General features: G+C 44.6%; 1 protein-coding gene across 1 annotated transcript in view; it reads left to right on the forward strand.

The window, feature by feature from the left end:
- plcl1 (phospholipase C like 1) overlaps positions 1-20,314 on the forward strand; it is a 228,117-nt gene that overhangs the window by 202,819 nt on the left and 4,984 nt on the right. Inside the window, exons 8-11 of the mRNA XM_054746563.2 lie at positions 2,992-3,354; positions 6,316-6,519; positions 10,534-10,609; positions 14,819-14,928. Coding sequence (XP_054602538.1) covers positions 2,992-3,354; positions 6,316-6,519; positions 10,534-10,609; positions 14,819-14,928 — 753 coding nt within the window. The remainder of the gene's footprint in view (positions 1-2,991; positions 3,355-6,315; positions 6,520-10,533; positions 10,610-14,818; positions 14,929-20,314) is intronic.

The raw sequence follows: 20,314 nt of genomic DNA on the forward strand, positions 1-20,314 counted from the left end.
TGAGCAAAGACACTTCATCCCTGCTGGTGGTGGTTGGAGGAACCGCTGGTACCTGTGGCGACCTCACCTCCATCACGCCCACCAGTGAAATACTGAGACAAAAGTTCAAGCATGTTACTCAAGTGTGTGACGGCTCCTTAATACTCCTGTCTCAGAACTGATCAACACCTGCTATTCCATTCTGTTGCTGTTCTTCTCCTTTATAGGTTCCAGTAGTTAAAACCTCCAGGAAAGTAACTCAGCACCTGTTTTATAGTCTGAATTATAACATGGATTTGAATGTAAACCTGGTTCAACGTGTAAAGAAGAATGAGGGTAACGTGCATATGGTCTGTGTGTTTCAGGACAGATCTCTGGCCGCGGCGCACCTGCATGGAAATAGAACCCTAATCCTTAATTGAAGTTGTTTTAAGACCATTAAGATTCAAATTAGGTGCTCCTGCGAATGTACTGACTTCATTACATGAGACGAGGTTTGATGACTTGCTGATTGAGCTTTTTTTTACCTGTCCCTGGCAGTCTTGCATGAGTGTTGCTGAGTGACAAGCTGCTGCAGCTGTATTGTATTGTATGTGTGTGTAACGCTCCCTGGAGACAGAACGTTTCTCTGTAAAGGCTGGGAGAGACTGGAATAATACCTGTAATCAGTAGACTGTAATTGCTCTGCTTGTTTGGCAGGAGACAGACTTTTAAAAGCTTGGAGTGGATAATGTGTCTTTTTGATGCGTGTGTGTATTTGTGTGTGTGTGTGTGTGTGTGTGTGTGAGAGAGAGAGAGAGAGAGACTGTTCCAGTAGAAGTAAACTCAACTGTATTCACATCCTTCATTAGACTTTTTAATGATGCACATATTTGTTTTTCGTTTGATCTCTTCTGTAGGATGAGATTATCAGTCTGAGCAGCTCATGGATTCCACGCACCATAAAATTTCATCATAATCTTCAAGAAGCGTCTTAAAAATGAAACTTCAGATGTTGACCACAGTGGGCTTTTTAACTGTGACTTTATATAACTGGTGTGGTCTTATTGTCACACAAGAATATAACTGAGGATTTTATTGGTCAGCACGGGGTCCCCTTGTGTACAACAGTATTAAAAAGGCAGCTCTGCTCATCTCATTCGGCTCGGTACTGTAACCTGAGGCTGAGTGGGGAAGTAGAGGGCAGTGTGTCATGCAACACAAATGTAGGAAACCTGCACACACTGAAACACAAGCTGTCAGGCCAACGCTGCACTTCACATTTAGACACACGACCCTCACCGGGTCATGCAGTTTGGTATAGGAGTGCGTGGCAGCCTTGTGAAATTGCCATTCAAACCTCTAAATTGTCTGCCCTTCAGGCTCCCACGTAATGGACAGACTCAAACACAAACACACTTCAAAGAATTGCGCTGTCCAAACTGTTGGCACAAAAGAAGTTATTGAATGGGTGTGACCGGATATGTGCAAATGTAAATCCTTGTAAAAAACCTCATATGGAAATACATAATTTTATGAAACATAATTATGTTTTATGATTTGACTTAGAGGTGGACTGTCCCTTTAAGTATTTAAGCACAATAAATGTTTCAAAGCAAGGTATCCTTACAAAGGCTCAGTTAGAATGAAACAACTGCGAATCCACGAGAAATAGTGTCCAGTCTTTGCAGCATTTGGTGTAAACATGATTTATTTACCGTCACCAAATTGCTGTAAAACAACTGAAGATTTCTAGAATGATCACCCACTTATTATTCAAATCCATGTACTCGCCCAAGTTACTTTAGGAACTATATTTGCACACGTCCAATCACTGCAGCTGGCTGGAGCTGTCTGACTTGTCCATGCGTGACGCTTCAGCTGCCCCTCCCACCAGCCTTCACTCAAGTCCTATGGGACACACACACTCACACACACTCCTACCCACGCACACATCCACACACATGCATGGAAGGATGCATGCCCGCACACACGCACACACACACACACACACACACACACACACACACACACACACACACACACACACACACACGCGCACACACACGCGCACACACACACACACACACACACACACACACACACACACACACACACATGCACGCATGCACACACATACATGCACAAGCACACACTCACACTCCCACCCATCCACACACACACACACATGCATGGATGCACACACACACATGCATGGATGCACAGAAACACACATACGCACACACATGCATGGAAGCATGGACACACACACACGCACACACATATGAATGGAAACATGCACACACACACACACACACACACACACACACACACACACACACACACACACACACACACACACACACACACACACACACACACACACACACACACACACACACACAGGCTCTTTCTCCAGTTATAACAGTTCTCTGGTTGATACCAAACAGGTTAATAAAGTTCTTTGCACTCGATCTCTCACACAAAACAGTTTCAGCAGCTTTCTTCTTGATGGTTTCAGTTCCTTCCAGAATGAGTCGTTTCAGAGCTCTGTCGCTTTAAGAAAAACAAGTTGGTGCTGGCCACACTCACCCACCCCCGTTAAGGCTGCTAAAAGCTGAGAAGCTCTGCTATCTGGGAGGGGCTAGAAGTAGAGCTGCTGCTCCTCTAGCAGAACCTCTCATCCAGGTGAGAGGTTCTATACTAATGTGATATCACAGACAGGGACCTTTTGAAACGGCTTGTTTTAGGGACATAATCCCTAAAACCAAATACTGACAAATGGACGTGATTTTGTTTCATGTTTGGAGAGGCAGTACAGACCCACAGAAAGTCAGTTTTGCATAATAAATCCCCTTTGATGTAACGTTGGTAAGGACTGGACCATTCTTCAGGCACTCCCAATCAAAATCAGGAGATAAAATGTATTTAAGATAATCACTTCTCTTAACATCCTCGGTTAACTAAGTATGCTCACATTTCACTGGAAAGATCCTAAAGGTTGAACACTATTGTTCAACTTCCTGTGTGCAGGTGAACATGCCTGAACTGGCCCTGCTACGCTTCGTGGTGCTGGATGATGACTACATCGGAGATGATTTTATTGGCCAGTACAGTGTGGCCTTTGAGTGCCTTCAGCCCGGCTACCGTAATGTACCCCTGCTGGGCATGGCAGGAGACCCCTTACCACACACAAGTCTGTTTGTACATGTGGCCATCACCAACCGAAGAGGAGGCGGAAAGGCTCAACGCAGAGGGCTGTCTGTGAGAAGGGTAGGGCGGCGTGGGAGGGAGTATGTCACGCTGAGGCACACCGGCATCAAGGTGTTGGACGAGGCTTTCAAACAGGCCAGTGGTCCCCTCAAAGAAGCAACAGACCTACGAGAAGATGCTCAGGTAAGGACAACTGTGTATGAAAAGTAAGGACGGATTTGGGCTGATTCTGAAGGTTTCAGAAAACCGAGACCAGTATTCTGAACAATGAGTGATGCGTGCAGCACTCCTAATCAGATGTGAATCAGATCTAAATTAGATGTGAATTCTACTTATGAGCAATCATCCGCTGGGCCTGAAGAGTGTGACCAAAATAAAAATCGATGAGGTTTTCAAATGATAAAAATTCAATAAAATCTCAGATATCGACTGGCTGAAACTATTGCTAATTGCAGTTGAAGGTGTTCCACTTCTCAGAAAAACGACTTTCTTGTTTCTAAGATGTGTCTCTCTTTTATCATCTTGCCTTATTTTGATAAGTGCCACCTTCCCAACATCACTCAGTCTCATCCAGTGTACCCTGGTCCTGAGGGCACACTGACCTGCATGTTTTCCATGTCTCTACTTCAGCACACCTGATTTACATCACATCCTCAGGAGGACATCAAGGGCTGCAGATGCCAGTCAATCACTCATTCATTTAAGTCAGGTGTGGCAGGAGGAAAACATGCAGGACAATGTGCCCTGAGGACCAGGGTTGGGAAACACTAATCTCAAGTTTTATTTTTATTATCCTCACTTTATATTCACTGCATGCTGAGGTTGGCCCCCTGCCAGCCCTGTGAGCTGCCCTGTGTTGTAGGGATGTGTGGTAAGTTTGGTTACCTGCCTTCATCAGAGATGTGTCTGTAGGGTAAATACGAGAGGAGGAGGAAGAAGAGGTGTCACAAAAGAAGAGTCAGCTAGAGTGTGGAGGAGGACAATAAAACATCTATGAATACCATGAGAAGTGGAGGCTGGTCGCATGGCGCTCAGTGAATCCTAACGCGTCCGGGTCGGTGAAAGCTCGTGTTCTTAAAGCAGGAGATGATCCTGCTGAGCAGCAAGCATGAGGATGCTTTTACTTCTTGTTTATTTCTAAACCACAGAACTCCTGTACATAAAAACAAGTTCTGGTGTATCAGACCTAAAAAGAAAGAATAAAAGGAAAAAAGAAAGAAAAAATGATCTTTTCTATAGAGCCTCTCAAGATAAAAATCATGAGGCGCTTCACAAGAACAAAAAATTCAAAATAAAAAAAGCTTTAAAAGTGATTAAAAATAGTGTTATAATTACAACTGGGGGGGGGGGGGGGGGGAGTAATTAATATTGCACCCACATTTTCTAAATTAAACATCTCTTTTAACAACGGTAGTTTCTGCCCCCCCACCCCCCGCAGCGGTGCAAACTCACTGATGCGCCTGCAGCCTCTCGGAGTTTCTGCTTCACTAAACATTAAAATAATTGTTTAATTTTCTGTTCCTCACTTCTGATTACCTTCAATGGTGTTTGTTTGTTGCAACCACCAGGTACAAAAACTAATTTGTTTTTATTTGACTATTTTTCTGTCCCGCCTGTTTATTATCTTCCTGCATCTCCTCTCAATCCTAAAGAAAAACTGCTACCTGCCTTCATATATATTCACCTTATGAGTTACCTTAGAACTGCAGTTCTAAAAGATCTACCGACCGCAAAAACAGCGGGGTGAGCGCCGGCCGCACTGGTGAGGTGCGTCACCCGAGGACAAAACAGGTGTGCTCTGCTCTGACGTCTTTTAACAAGTTTCCTCTACGCTGCAGGAGTTAAAGTTTACATCACAGAATAAAAGTTCTGTAGACGCGTTTGTTTATATCGGGGGGGGGGGGGGGGGGGGGGGACCTCATGCTGCACACATACAGCTGGTGTGATCGGCTCTGAAGAGCGTTGATCACAATTTGCAGATTACATTTATTTTTCACAGAGATCGGCTCCGGATTCCTCTTCCGTTGGCATTCTAGGAATTGAAACTAGGAATCGAAATAAAAAACTTTGAATGATTCCAGGAAAAACTAACTGTTGGTCCTGGTCCCAATCGATGCTCGATGCCCGACTCTACCGCTTTTAAAATTGGAACAGTAACATTTGCGACCCGATCCATCCTATTCCATGCCAGTTTGGGTGGTGGAGACAAAACAGGAGTAATGCTGCTGTGAGTTGGTTTTCTGTGTTTCTTCAAGAGTTTGTTAAAAAGACTTAAGTGTCTCGTGTTTCAGAACCTAGTCAGGACACATGTTCACTCTTAATTTATTCAATTCAAGGTTATTTATATAGCGCCAAATCATGACGAGTCGCCTCAAGGACCTTCACACAGTAAACGTTCCAATACAGGTCAGTTCATGAAGCCAATCAGTAAAATTTTTCCTGTATAAGGAACCCAGCAGGTTGCATCGAGTCACTGACTATTGTCAGAGTCTTTACAGCAATCCTCATACTAAGCAAGCATTTAGTGACAGTGGAGAGGAAAACTTCCTTTTAACAGGAGGAAACCTCCAGAGGATCCTGGCTCAGTATAAGCAGCCATCCACCACGACTCACTGGGGATCGAGAAGACAGAGCAGACACACACACACACTCACACTCACACACGCACATGCACACGCACGCGCGCGCACACACACACACACACACACACACACACACACACACACACACACACACACACACACACACACGATCTTTTGCATGCCTTATTTGGTCTCTCAGTGAATGAGAAGTAACGATTTTGCTTTTTGAGTTCTTGTAACTGATAAGTGACGTAACGGCTTGTTATGGGGCGAGGCAGGATGGGAGATCTACAGATGACTCAGTTCTAAACACCCTAAAGCCTTTAAACCTTTTCAGCTCCAGGTTTTTGCCATATTGTCCCTCCCTTTGTTTAATGCGCTTAAGTCAAGCCTGCTCCCACTGGATTAAATAACTGCTGTACTGATTTATATCAAGTAAGGCACGCATGCATTTTCTGTTTGGTGAGAGCTGAGCTTTTTCAATAGCCAAACATAGTTTTACAGCAGAAAATGCTCATCTAATCCGACTCTGTCCCTCATTTGGCTTGTTTGTTATCCCTAGAGCTCAACAGCCAGCTTCAAGGACCAGTGTGGGCTCCCCAGTGTGGCCAAACTCAAGCAGTGCATCCAGAGTCTGGCTACGAGGCTTCAGAGCTCTGATGGAGCCATGGGAGCCACCATGGTGCTGAGGGAGGGCTACCCCTCTCTTGAGCCACTTGTCAGCCTCTCAGAGATGACTCGCAAACTTCTTGCTGCCTACGACTCGGTCAGTATGTCTGCATTTCTGTTTTGACGTAACACTTAACACAACCTGTTCATCAGAAAACTGTGGTGCTCTGTGTTTTATTTGTAATTCCTGTTCTCTGTGACCTGGACCTGGGTAAAGAAACAAAAACGCATGTGTGGTTGATAAGTTGAACATCCTCAGACTGGAGTGACTGCACACACCAGTCCACATTCATGTACTCTGCCTAAAGACAGCAGTAACAGCATCATCATGCATTTGACAGTCGCCCACATGTTTCTTCACACAGTGAACGACTGCCAGCTGTGCCTCTTCCCTCTCGGTGTCCTGCAGCAGAGTCTCTCCCACCTTTTATTTACACCTACACATACCTCAGAATGCACAACAGTTCTTCACGTCTTTGTTCTTTTAGTGAGAGAAATGACGACCGGGTCAGTAACAGCTAGTCTCATCTTCACTCACAAAAATCACCCCTTCGTCTTCTCTCGGAGCACACCCAGCTTTAGCTTAGCGTCAGCTGTCTGACTGACGGCGTCACACCCCACTTTATAAAACTCTTTTTAGACGTATCAGCAGGCTATTCAAATATATTGGGACTGTTCCTATAGTTGCTTTGTGGGCCAAAGTCACTGAGTGTGTCATGCGCCTTACTGAAAGAGCTGGTAAAGCAGCCTTTGTGTAAAGGTCACACTGAGTACAGACGTTTGTCCCTTTAACAAACCGTGATGTGATGCGCTACACATGATCAAGGGATTTCAAGCAGGTTGTTGACACATCTGCATAGTCCAAAACAGGTAAAAAGGTTATATGCACCAGAAACCTGCTAAGTGAACGCAAGAACGGTTTGTTAGTAAGCTGTTTTATACGTGTTCCAACTGAAAGTTCATCATAGATAATACCAAATACTTTAAATTAGATGTCTGCTCTATGTTCGTCATGGGGTGCTAATTATTATTAATATTATTAAAGATGAACTGGCAGATTTTTCGTCATTTCAAACAAATTTTAGCTTTTTTGTTCGTACCCGTAATTCATTGACTTCTTTGCATGATCAATTGAATTGGCAAAACAACAAATCACATAACGATCAGCATAAAAATAACAAGAGATAAGTACAATACCTGTACAAAAGACTAATATAGAGAGTAAAATCAGACCTAAAATAGAGCCTTGTGGTACACCTTTTTTAACATGAACTAGAGTCTCCTGTATGAACACGTTGTGTAGTGTTTAACAGATGCTGCTTGGTTAGAGAAGCCTTTATTATACAGACTCTATTTGGAGTTGATGGTCCACTGTATAAAAAACGTCTGACAGCTTGATAAACACGGCAAAACAGGAGTTCCTAAAAGTCCAAAGCTTCGTGAGGGTCATTTAAAACTTACAAAACCATTTTCATTGCACAATGTTGTCTACTTAAATTTGATCCAAACTGATTTTATATGATATTTACTATTAAATAATCCAGCAATTTGATGCAAGTTAAGCATTTGAGCTATAATTTCACTAGTTTAGCTTTGAAACAGCTACTTACTCACTTTTAATTGATGCCCTCCCTTCAAAGAAGGAAGAACTGATTTAGGGTCATTTATGTGAATTAAGACAAATAAAAAACGTGGCTCTGCAGTAATTTAAAAAAAAAATCCAATCTGTGAGTAGAGAAAATTGAGAAAGGTCATAGCAAAAGACTTTTGGTTGGTTTTACAGAAGTTCTGGTAAAGCGTGGAGGAAATGGGGTTAAGGTTTTTGTAGGGACCGGCTTACACAGACCTGGAAATTTGTTTGTGCAGTAAGGTGACATGATGACTTAATTCTGCTCGGCTTCATGAGTGGCGAGCGTGGCATTGTGAGGTCCACGTTGACAGCCACTCCCACAACCTCTGGATGTCGCCCAGAGGAGTGACAGATCCTAGATAGGCCCCCTCATCTTTGTTGAGAGTCCATTTTTCCTGTTTCTTTGTCTCTATTACTTATTTTAGCCATCTTTTGTAACAGTTTCTGTCTTAGGGTAAAAAAACAACACAGATTTCTATTTTTTGTCTGGATAAGAAGAAACATATAGTGCTTAGTTTGCCTAAGACATAATAAATGTTCTAAAGACACAAGTGAGTGTTTACAGACAGAAGAAGGCCTGAGTGTTTGTGTCAACCCCAGACAAGTGAATGAAAATTGATCAACAACAAAAATGTCTAAAACTTTTATTTATTTATTTTATAGTGCTTCAGAGGGAGCACCCTTGATTGTGCTGTGCCTCAGAGAATAATAACAGTAAAGACTATTCTGTTCTGTCCTATTCTATTCGAAGCTATGATGGCTAACATTGTTATTATATCTATATATATTTTTTACTTTAATGTAAAAAAAATGACTGTTGAATCTGGAATCTCTCAGAGAGGCTAATCAAACCTTCTTAATAGCTTCGCCGGGGACACACCGGCCGCCAAAGCGCCGGGAGGCGAAGCGCCGGGAGGCGAAGCGCTCACGAAATTCGGCCGCTGCTCGCTGCTCCTCAGTTCAGACCAGACGCTTGTTTCTCCGCTCCAGTCGAGGCGCGCCTCGTAGTTTTTCTTTTAACCACTTGGTGTCCTCCATTTCCTCTCTGCCTTTTCTCTGCTCTTTTCCTCGACACCTCCCTCCCCCCTGCTGTTTGTGTGTGTGTGTGAACCTATGGTGTGAACCAGTTGTTAATAGCTGGCCTACGACTTTCTGCCTCTCTGTCCTGTTTGCTCCGGTTGAAAGACACCCAAAACCACACCCCCTTCACGTGGTCACACACACACACACACACACACACACACACACACACACACACACACACACACACACACACACACACCTACACACACACACACGCACACACGCACACACGCACACAAGGTTCGCTCTGTGTGTGTGTCTGTGGTTTTTATGCAGCGTCTGTTTACGAACACATTTGACTATCTCGGAATTGTATTTTGAAATGCTTTATTTTGTAAAATTTACCGGCCTGCCTCTTATGTCTAGGTTTGACTTCCTGCCAGAATTGATGCGGTTCACCCGTGGCTCGCGAAAAGAATAGAGCAGATGCCGAAACGATTGCTGCACGATGCGGGCTGGAGCGCCGGGGCGCGGTGCTTCGGCGGCCCATGTGGTCTATAGAATAGGATAACAAGGGTGCCGAATGAAGGCGGTCCCCGTTTCGCGGCACTTCGCAGCGCTTCGGCGGCCGGTGTGTCCCTGGGCACTGGATCGTTTCAGCGTCTGCTCTATTTTTTTCGCTAGCCGCGGGTGAAAAAAGGGGACAAAAAACTCCTATCAAAACCAGAACTTTATCATAAGTTACTCTCAGCTAGTCTTTTTCAGAAGGCACATAGCCAAATGCTCAAGGGGACAACCAGAAAACCAGATCTGTTGCCCCTGAACCACAGGATCTCAACTAAACCGGCCAACATATTCTCACACCCAAGGTGTCAAAATATGACGCATGTGACCAAGCCTCAATATATGACTATTCGGGACGTCCCGGCGCGTCAGGAGATGACGATCAGGGACAAACAGCTGACGCAGCATCCCAGAGCGCCGGTATCCAACGCCGGTGGTGAGATGGGCGTTAGAACTACTTTTGAACTACTTAACCTTCCCCTCACCCCATTCCTAACCTTAAGATCACAGTTACTGACCTTAAGGTTAGGATTGGGGTGAGGGGAAGATTAAATAGTCGAATAATGTCCGCGTGACCTCGCACGTCAAACAGTGACACTAGCGGAGCCACGTGAACCAGTGTGTCCCTGATCGTCGTCTCCTGATGCGCTGTGGCATCCCTAATTGTCATAAATTGAGGCTTGGTCACACGCGTCATATTTGATGCCTTGGGTGTGAGAATGTGTTGTACTGGCTGCTGTCCATGGTGCAGAAGTGTAGTACAGCACAGGAGGTACTCAGAGGATAAGGTGGAACTGTACAAGAAGAGGGAACTGGAAGCTGGCAGGTGTAACATCTGTTTAATGACCAATCAGTAAATACTTATGTAAAAATTCTGAATTCCTCCCTATTCAGATGATCGCATCCCAGAAACACCTGATTGAGAATGCAGATGGTGTTCAAGAGAGGATCGACCAGGTGCACAGAGAAGGTGAGTATGAGGAGGTGATGATTGGCTGTACAGGTGTGTCTGGAGCAAAGGGAGTAGAGGTCAAATGATGTGGGCTTTTCTATTGCCAACACCAAGGCCCATATGTAGAGGGCATGGCCAACCGATGGCTGGTATGTCCTGCTGACTTTCGCGTCTGACTAGATGTTTTGCACCTTCTTTGCATGCTAAAAGATCCTGATAACAACTGTTGTTGCACAACATTTCTGAACCTTTCCAGTTTTTAACAGTGAATTTAACCATCTGATGAATCTTATATGCACTGCTAAGGCAAGGCAGCTTATTTTATAAGGCACATTTCATACACAGAACCAATTAAATGTGCATTCCAGGTGCAAGACCAACAAGAACATAAAACATGGTCAGGAATCTTGGTGTGACCTTTGACCCAGCCCTCATCCTGGATTCTCATGTCCGTTCTCTTGTTCGCTCTTCCTTCTTCCGTCTCTGGAACAGTTGTTTATATTCTTTCTTAGGCAAATTTAAATAGCCCAAATCTGCCTCTTAATTGCCCCGCCGTACCTTTGCTTATTTGAGTGAAAGATGGGTATGTCATGACTCGAGGAAGGTGTTTAACCCAAGACATGCAGAATCGACTCAACACCACTGGGTAAGTTAAATAAAAGTTCTTTATTTTAAACCGGGAACAAAAGTTGCACTGGGAAGTCCAGTGGAGGGTGTGCCGTACGGTGTTTGTCCATGTAGTAATCCGTGAAGTGCGAGGAAGGTGGGGAGCCAAGGTGAGCACTGGTGGAGGACCGGCTGGCCGAGGTGGGTGAGGCAGCGGAGAGAATCAAGGCAGGCGCAGTGGAGGAGGATGGGACGTGGTTCTGGTGATCCGGGGTTCAAGCGGCGAGGGTAATGAATGAAGTGGAGTTTTCCTGAACAGAACAAACAAACAGGGGTTCAGAGGAGAATCCAAAAACTTAATCCAAAAACAGTCCGTTGTCCTAAATCCAAATAATCCATAAACGAGTTCAAGCGAGCAAACAAACACGAGGCTACCTAAACTAGAGCAATCATCCGGCGTAGAGTGGTGTCTCCATCCTCCCTTTATACCAGACTTCCTGATTGGAGATTCAGGGCAGCTGCTGCCCCCTCCGCTCCTCAACTGTGGGAAATTGACTCAAAGGTTATAGAAGAAGAAGAAAATATCATTTCTATAGTGCCTTTCAACATAAAAATCAAGAGGCGCTTCACAAAAACAAAAAATGTAAAAATATAAAAAAGCATTTAGAAAATGTTTAAAATTATATTTAAAATGAGCAAAAGAGAGAATTGTGATAAAAAATGTTAAGAAAGAGAGAGAGTGAACAGGAAAGAGGGAAATCAGTGGATCCTGAGGAAGGTGGAATAGGTGGGGAGAGCAGAATAAAGAGAGAGTGGGGAAGAAGGTCATACAAAAGCCAGCTTGAACAAGTGAGTCTTCAGCTGCTTTTTAAAGGAGACCACTGAGTCCACTGATCTCAGGCTCAGGGGGAGAGAGTTCCAGAGTCTGGGGGCCACAGCAGCAAATGATCTGTCACCTTTGGTCTTTAGCCTGGTGCTGTACAACCAGTAGGCTTTGATCACTGGACCTCAGGGACCTGCTGGGGGTGTAGGGACTAAGAAGATCACCAATGTAAGATGGTGCTTGTCCATGTAAGGCCCTATAGACCAGAACCAGGATCTTGAAATGAACCCTGAAGTTGACTGGCAGCCAGTGAAGCTGGAGGAGAAGCGGGGTGATGTGGGTGTGTGTGGAGGACTTGGTCAGAAGCCGAGCACAGGCATTCTGAACGACCTGCAGACGGTTCAGGGAGGTTCTGCTCAGACACGTGAAAAGAGAGTTACAGTAGTGTAAGCGTGAGGAGATGAAGGTGTGGATAACTGTCTCAAGTTCAGAGCGGGACAGAATGGGACTCAGCTTAGCAATGTTCCTGAGATGGAAGAAGGAAGAGCGAACAAGAGAACTGACATGAGAATCCAGGGTGAGAGCTGAGTCAAAGGTCACACCAAGATTTCTGACAGATGGTTTGGTGTGAGAAGCAAGCTGACCAAGAGAGTCTCTGACTTTCGTAACCAGCTTGTCTGGGGCACAGATGAGGATCTCAGTCTTATCTTCATTCAGCTGAAGAAAGTTCCCCGCCTTCCAGGTTTTGATGAGTCTAAGCAGGTGTGTAACAGCTGCAGCTTAGACATCTCATGGGGCTTAAAGGAGATGTACAGTTGCATGTCATCTGCATAAAGATGGTAGGAGATTCCTTTGAAGGAGCTCAGGATGTGCTGAAGAGGAAGCAGATAGAGGAGGAAGAGCAGAGGCCCCAGCACAGAACCTTGTGGGACACCATGGGTAAGAGAGGTGGTGGAGGACCTACACTTGGAGACGGCCACAGAAAAGGAGCGCTCAGAGAGATAAGAGGAGAACCACTCCAGAGCAGATCCTGATAGACCTACCCAGTCTCTCAGCCTCTCCAGTAGCAGGTGATGGTCAACAGTGTCAAAGGCTGCAGTCAGGTCCAGCAGGACCACAACAGAACATTCTTCTGCATCACTGTTGGTCAGGAGGTCATTAGAGACCCTAAGAAGAGCTGTTTCAGTAGAATGAGCTCTACGAAAACCTGACTGGAAGCTATCATAGATGTTGTGTTCATCAAGAGCAGCTGTGAGTTGTTTAGCCACAACCTTTTCCAAGATCTTGGAGATGAACGGAAGTTTAGAGATGGGTCTGAAGCTGCGATGGAGAGAGGGGTCAAGGCTCGGTTTTTTAAGAAGCGGGTGGATTACAGCGTTCTTAAAGTAAGCAGGGACCTGTCCAGAGACCAGAGAAGCATTAATTATAGAGAGCACGCTGGGACAGATGGACTGAAAAGCACTTTTAAACAAAGATGGGGGTAAGATGTCGAGGGGGCACGCAGAGGTCTTCATAGAGTTAACTAGTTTGGTTAACTCAGGCAAAGAAACCGGAGCAAAGCTATCAAGGATGATGGGCCTGGTTGGAGTCGGGAGAGGCAGCAATAAGGCTGAAGGAGAGATGCTAGATCTAACCTTATTGACTTTGTCCACAAAGAAAGACAGAAGGTTCTCACAGTCTGCAATAGAGTGGATGGAGGCTGTAGGAGAGGCAGGAGAGACGATGCTGCTGATGGTGTTAAACAGCACCTTGGGGTTCCCTTTGCTCCGGGACACCAGGTTGGAGAAATAGGAAACCCTCGCGTCTCTGACTGCAGAGTTAAAGGATGTCAGAAGATCCTTTAGGTGCAGCAGATGGACGTTGAGATGGGTTTTCTTCCACAAGCGCTCAATTTTTCTGCATTGGCGCTTCAGGCTGCGAAGGCTGTCATTAAACCAGGGAGTAGGGTTCACTGCAGGAACTGATCTGGTTCTGACAGGACAGATGTTGTCCAGAATGGAGAGTCAGTGCTCGTTAAACTGAGAAGTTAAGGAATCTGGGTCGTTATCAGAAGAACAGGGTGGATCAAAAGCAGCAGAAAAATGGCTAGCTGTGCTCTCATTAAGAAGACGAGAACTAACCATACGGCGAGCAGGAGGTGGGGACGCAGAAACTGACAAATTAAAGAAAATGCAATGGTGATCTGAAATATAAACATCCTCAGGACAAACACTGTCAGCATTTAGACTCAGGGTAAAAACAAGGTCTAGAGTGTGCCCTTGGTGTGTGTGGGGCCAGAAACATGCTGGGTAAAGCTGAAGGTGTCCATAAGGCTGGAGAAATTCATGGCAAAGTGATCAGAGGGATCAGCAATGTGGATGTTAGTGGGAGAGGAGCACTCACCTCGGCTTGTGCACATGACAGGGTAGTTGGTTTTGGTGGGTGATGTTCTGGGTTCAGAGATCCGGTTAGAGATGCTCTTGTTCTTCGCTTATTCATTAAAGCTTGTTGGCTCGGAATATTTTTCTCAGAAAATATGACATTTATTGTGACACCTTTACAGTATTTACATAAAACTGAATGTGTGTTGCTCTCAGCAAGATTGTTGTGCTTTTAAACAACTCACCATCGTAGGTATTTACTGACCTTTACTGGTAGCTGTTTGCCTTATGCATACATATTCTGTCCTGTAAGTAACAACATGACCATCAACATACCCTGTTGTTGGTCTGAAGGTATTTAGCAAAATCCAGTTGAGTCATCACATATGTGAGCAGGTCCTGAGCAGAATGGTGCATGTGCTTGTTTGTGATTGGCAGGGATGGATTTCCACGAGGATCTCTCTCGGCTCGGCGAGAAGGAAGGACTGAAGGGGCGAAAGCTGAACAAGGCTGTGGAGAGTTTCACCTGGAACATTACTGTGCTCAAGGTACTCAAATCCAGAGGTGTAGCTGTAGACCACCAGCTTCCGGCAGGGGGGGGAACAAACTCCATGCATTTACTTGGGAGTCTGTAAGGCATGGTACACACATAGCAGGATTTCTAAACTGTGGCATGATTTTCAAAGCATGAGAGAGTATACACGTGGCCATGGAACATTAAGGATATACCACTGTTGATCCTACATTGTGCAGTGTTTTGCAACATCACAAAAACTACACACAAACGGATTTCATGGGAAAATCACAAGTTCAAATGTCACTTTGGAGTAAAAACATGGAGGAGGGGGAGTGTGCCACATGCGTTTGTCACCATAATTATCTTTAGAGCCATTACGGTAAATGCGTGCGTCCATAATAGTGTTGGAACAATTATCCTGCCATGAGAACCAGGCTTAACAGGAACAGCAACTTCACTTCCTACTAAAGCTGCTATAGAAAAGTTAGAAAACAAATTAGCTCAAATCATTTTTTTCATGCATGGTAAACTCATTTCTAGCATCGAATAGCTTAAAAAAACAACAATAAAGTAGTTATCTTGCATTTGTCTAAAAACCTCACCAATTACACGTTTCAGACTGAAACCAACTATTGGACCATTTGGTTGTTGGTCTCGCCAAATCCCCAAATCGCGCTCACTCCTCACCCCTGTCACATGGACCTAAGGGATAAACCATCAACCCTGCTCAATGGTCAACTTTCCTGGCGGGGTCACCCATTAGGACAGTGGGAGGGTTGAAGGTGCAGTATGTAAGAATATAGTGAGAATTTTACAATGAGAAAATCCCTAAAGAGTTAAAAGTTTCTGTCATTTTGGAAGGAAAGTTATACTGCATTATGGCTGCAGGGATTTTCAGTTTTGTCCTTTTCAAAACAAAGGAAGGAGGAACTTAACTACTGTTTACCATCAGTGAGTGTGGGGGTGCCGTGTCTCCCACGAGCTAATACTGCAGCGCCCACATTTGTAATTTGACAACAGCCAGCAGAAAACTCCAGAGTATTTTGAAGTGGTTGCGGTCAGTGGCGACTCGTCCATAGGGGGCATAGGGTGCCGCCCATCGACATAAATATACTGGACATCTCCTTTCCATAGGCTCCAATATCACGTTTTTGAGGCCAGATGGGAGGTGGCCACCACCGCCATTTTGACCGCGTCACAGGTTCCGTCAAGCCCAGACAATTCCACAAAAGGGAAGAGAGGAGGAGCTGAGGGTGTGGCTGTAAGGCTGGGATCGACTGACGACACCCGATTGAACTAGCTACAAGCTAACCTGAAGCTAACCCAAAGCTAACGCGGAGGTGGGAGCTAAGCTAACAGAGGTAGCAACCTAGCTACAACCGGAGTTAACTGTGCACAACACCAGAGCTTCTGAGTCAGAGATATGCCAGGCTGACCGCTGGGTAAAACCGGGTGGAACACAGAGGTCTCCAGACCTCCACAGAGGTCTCCGAGACCTCCACAAGCCGGCAGCTGCACAGCAGACAAGTGCCGCTGCGATCTGAGATGCGCAGAGCTGCCGCTGGGGAGAACCAGGTGGAAAGGTTTCCATCCCAGAGCTCCACAAGCCGGCAGCCCGCGCATCAAACAGAAGCCACGATCAGACAGAGATACGCCGAGCTGCGGGAGACCCAGCCGGCATTCCACGCAGCAAACAGAGGCCGCGATCAGACAGAGATGCGCCGGGCTGCGGGGAGGGGAGAAACGGGTGGAAAACAGAGGTCTCCCGAGAGCTCCACAAGCCGATAGTCGGAACCCAGCTCCACCAACATGTTATATTTCAACCCATTTTCTAAAGTGCAGCATTATGTTAAATGCACTTGGTTTTACCGTATTACATTTAAATTTCATGGTTAAACAGTACATGTTAAAATCTAAGCTCAGCTCGGCAGTGACCTAAAATACATAAATATAATTTTACTTACAGAAAAAAATGAAGTGGAGACTCCTTGGACGCTCTATTAGTGCAATTAATGCCACAGCAAGTCATTTTGTCCAACAATTGCACAAAAAATATCCAAAAAAGAATACAGAAACACAGAGACTCAAAATGCCGGAGCAGTTTCCAAGCCAGACCGAGGCTCTACTGAGGCCTTTCCATGGAGCTAGCTCTGTGGTCACGTGGGTCTGAGGTGGCAGTCACATGTGTCGAATGCTCATTAATTATACAGAATTTTAGGCTTTGAATTTTAGGCTTTTAATACACTTAAACAGAAGAGTGAGAAAAAATTCACCCCCCTCAGAGTTGTCATGAGTGTAAACTAGATAATTTAAACCAAAAACATGTTTTGGTACCAGGCTGTAAACATGTTTATTTCTGCTGTGAAGTTGGTATTTTTAACATGGGAGTCAATGAGGATTTGCTTGCTTCTGACACCAGCCCCTAGTGGATGAGGGTGGAACTGCAATTTATTTCACTTCCGGGTTTGCCTCAATTTTAGAGCCTCATTGTGGGGTCTTGGTTTTACCACAGTTTTACCACAGGATGTTATTTCTACATAGTGAACCTTTAAATTAATTTTTTTGTCTTCTTTTCAATGTGAGGTACTGAGACATTGGTGCTACTATTTCGAAGATGAATAAGACAAAAGTAGCCACTAGTATCTCGTGAAACTTTTAAAATGTTTTAATAAACAAATCCACTTTTATGGTGCTCTTACACACCAAACCAGCATTAAGTGGCTATGAAAGGCTCCTACAGTGAATCTAATCACATCAATTATCCCTGTGCAAAATAAAGTTAGCACATAGACACAGCAGCAAGTCCATCCTTTTGCTGAACTACATGTGCTACTTTAATTTACATCACACCATCATATATATATATATTGTTGTTTGTGCTTATGGGCCAAATATCAGTTCAGATTACCCACCCTTTTTGGAGTCCCTGGGACGAGTGCTAGATAGTGCTCCATCAGGGGACTCCATTGACCAGCTGGGGAACTTCAATGCTCACGTGGGCAATGACAGCATGACCTGGAGGGGTGTGATTGGGAGGAACGGCCCACCTGATCTGAACTCCAGTGGTGTTTCGTCATTGGACTTCTGTGCAAGCCGCAGTTTGGCCATAACGGACACCATGTTCGAACATAAGGATGCCCATCGGTACACTTGGTACCAGGGCAGCCTAGGTCGCAGGTCGATGATAGACTTTGTAGTTGTATCATCTGACCTGCTGCCGTATGTTTTGGACACCCGAGTGAAGAGAGGAGCGGAGCTGTCAACTGATCGCCACCTGGTGGTGAGTTGGATCAGATGGCAGGGTAAGATGCCGCGTAGACCTGGCAGACCCAAACGCATAGTGAGGGTCTGCTGGGAATGCCTGGCAGAAGAACCTGTCAAAACGGTCTTCAACTCCCACCTCCGGCAGAGCTTTGACCGCGTCCCGAGAGCAGTGGGGGACATTGACTCCGAGTGGGCCTTGTTCCACTCTGCGATTGTTGAGGCGGCTGTTGCTAGCTGTGGTTGTAAGGTGGCCAGTGCCAGTCGTGGTGGCAACCTCCGTACCAAACAGGCACAGGTTTCATACCAAGTGAGTAAAAAACAATGAGATTGACATTTTGTACATGCAAGTCTTCATAATTGTCTGTGTGGAACAGTGAAATATTTTCCATATGTATTATTGGTTCTGTGAGAATAAGCATTGTTTTCTGCATTACTGCTAACAGAAGGCTTTCAGACAGAAATTGTTTGCAAAACACTTTGAAGTTTTCTATTATCTCTTCAGGTTTAAGACCACATTGTTGTGGAATTTCATGTTCCAGCTTTGTTTTTGAAGTGGACATGTTAAGTGCACTTTCTATTCAAAAGAAGAAATAAAAAGATGATTAAAATACTTTTTTGTGTTTAATTGATTCTAATTCAAGACAAAATGACTATATTGTTAATAATACAGGCGGCTACAGAGTATCATATTTTTGTTTTACATTTTTGGTTGGTGGTGCGCTTTGGCTCAAAAAAGGTTGAAAAACACTGCCCTTCTCCACAACTGCTGACCTCTCCACCTTCACAACTCTTCTCAAGTTTCATTTGAAAACAGTTTAAAATCTGCTTCTGATAGTTGCGTAATCTGCTTGTTTTAACTGGGTTTTTGCAGCAAGTCTGAGTGTTTAGAAAAGCACTTGATGAATAAAATGTTATTATTCTATATCATGACCCTAAGACCTGCCCTACTGTGGTGTCCCACCTGAAGGCTGAACTTCTGCAGCTGCAGCTCTCATGTAACGTAATGTATGTTTTTACCAGACAATTTCGGAGCCGTCTGGTCCGAGTCTGGCCGGGTCAGACGGACCAGAACCTCTGAAGATACAGCTGTTATCCCTCCGGTAACTTGAAGTGTGGAGTTGTGACACACGTCTCTTGTATCCTTTAGTTTGAGCTCCGAACATCAGTACTGAACTAAGAGGCTTTAGCTTTTCTCCACTAAAATGAAGCTAAACTAGAACTTGTTTCATCGGTGATGACGTTTAACAATTAAACCGATTGGATCAACAGACTTGAAATAAAATGTTGTGAAATTATCAACATTTTATTCATTTTATTATATTTTTACCTGACAAAAACTGTTGTCCAGAGCACCTCCTCCTCCACCCACCTATTCATTTCAAGTTTCCTCAAATTCAGAGGAACACATCCTGAAATCATTGAAATTGTTTGATTGGTGGGCTCATGGTTCAGAGGTCACATGGGTGAGTAGGTCACTTATACTTTGGATCAATCAGCATCCTTAAATGAGCATCTAAGATGATTGATTGACTGAAAACCTGACAAATAATAAAACTGTGCTTTTTTTTTTTGGTTAAACCTGAAATGATAGACTCCTAAACCTCAAAGGCCCCTGGCCACGGCCCCGGTTGGCCCGTGCATTAAGGTGGCCTTACACGCACTAACCAGTCAGCCAAAGGGAAATCCCCTTGGCCAAGTAGCCAGGGCGCATGATCAATCAGGATACCCTGTCACATTAGCAATATTCTGGAGGTGGATAAAGGAAATCCTACAAACCTGTTTAAGGTGGCATTTGAATGACATGTCCTGGTCAAAGATAACACCAAGGCTCTTTACTTTACTGGGCAGCAGTAGCTCAACAGGTTGAGCGGGTTGTCCAGTAATCGGAAGGTTGCAGGAGATTGACTGAGCAATTTCTTTTTGTGAGGTTCTGGACCAAAGATGAGGACTTCAATCTTGGCTGGATTTAACAGCAGAACGTTTTGAGTCATCCATTTTTCAAGAAAAGCCTGTAATCTAACTGATTAGGTTCCTGTTACCAGCTACCTAAAACTGTCCCATTCCGAGACTTGTTTAACCACATCATCACATTTAAAACCAGTTTTGAAACCTCTGAATTCTGTATGTTTGAGTCTGATTGATGGGTCTTATCT

This window comes from Nothobranchius furzeri, chromosome 14 (assembly GCF_043380555.1).
Source record: "Nothobranchius furzeri strain GRZ-AD chromosome 14, NfurGRZ-RIMD1, whole genome shotgun sequence".
Taxonomy (NCBI): domain Eukaryota; kingdom Metazoa; phylum Chordata; class Actinopteri; order Cyprinodontiformes; family Nothobranchiidae; genus Nothobranchius; species Nothobranchius furzeri.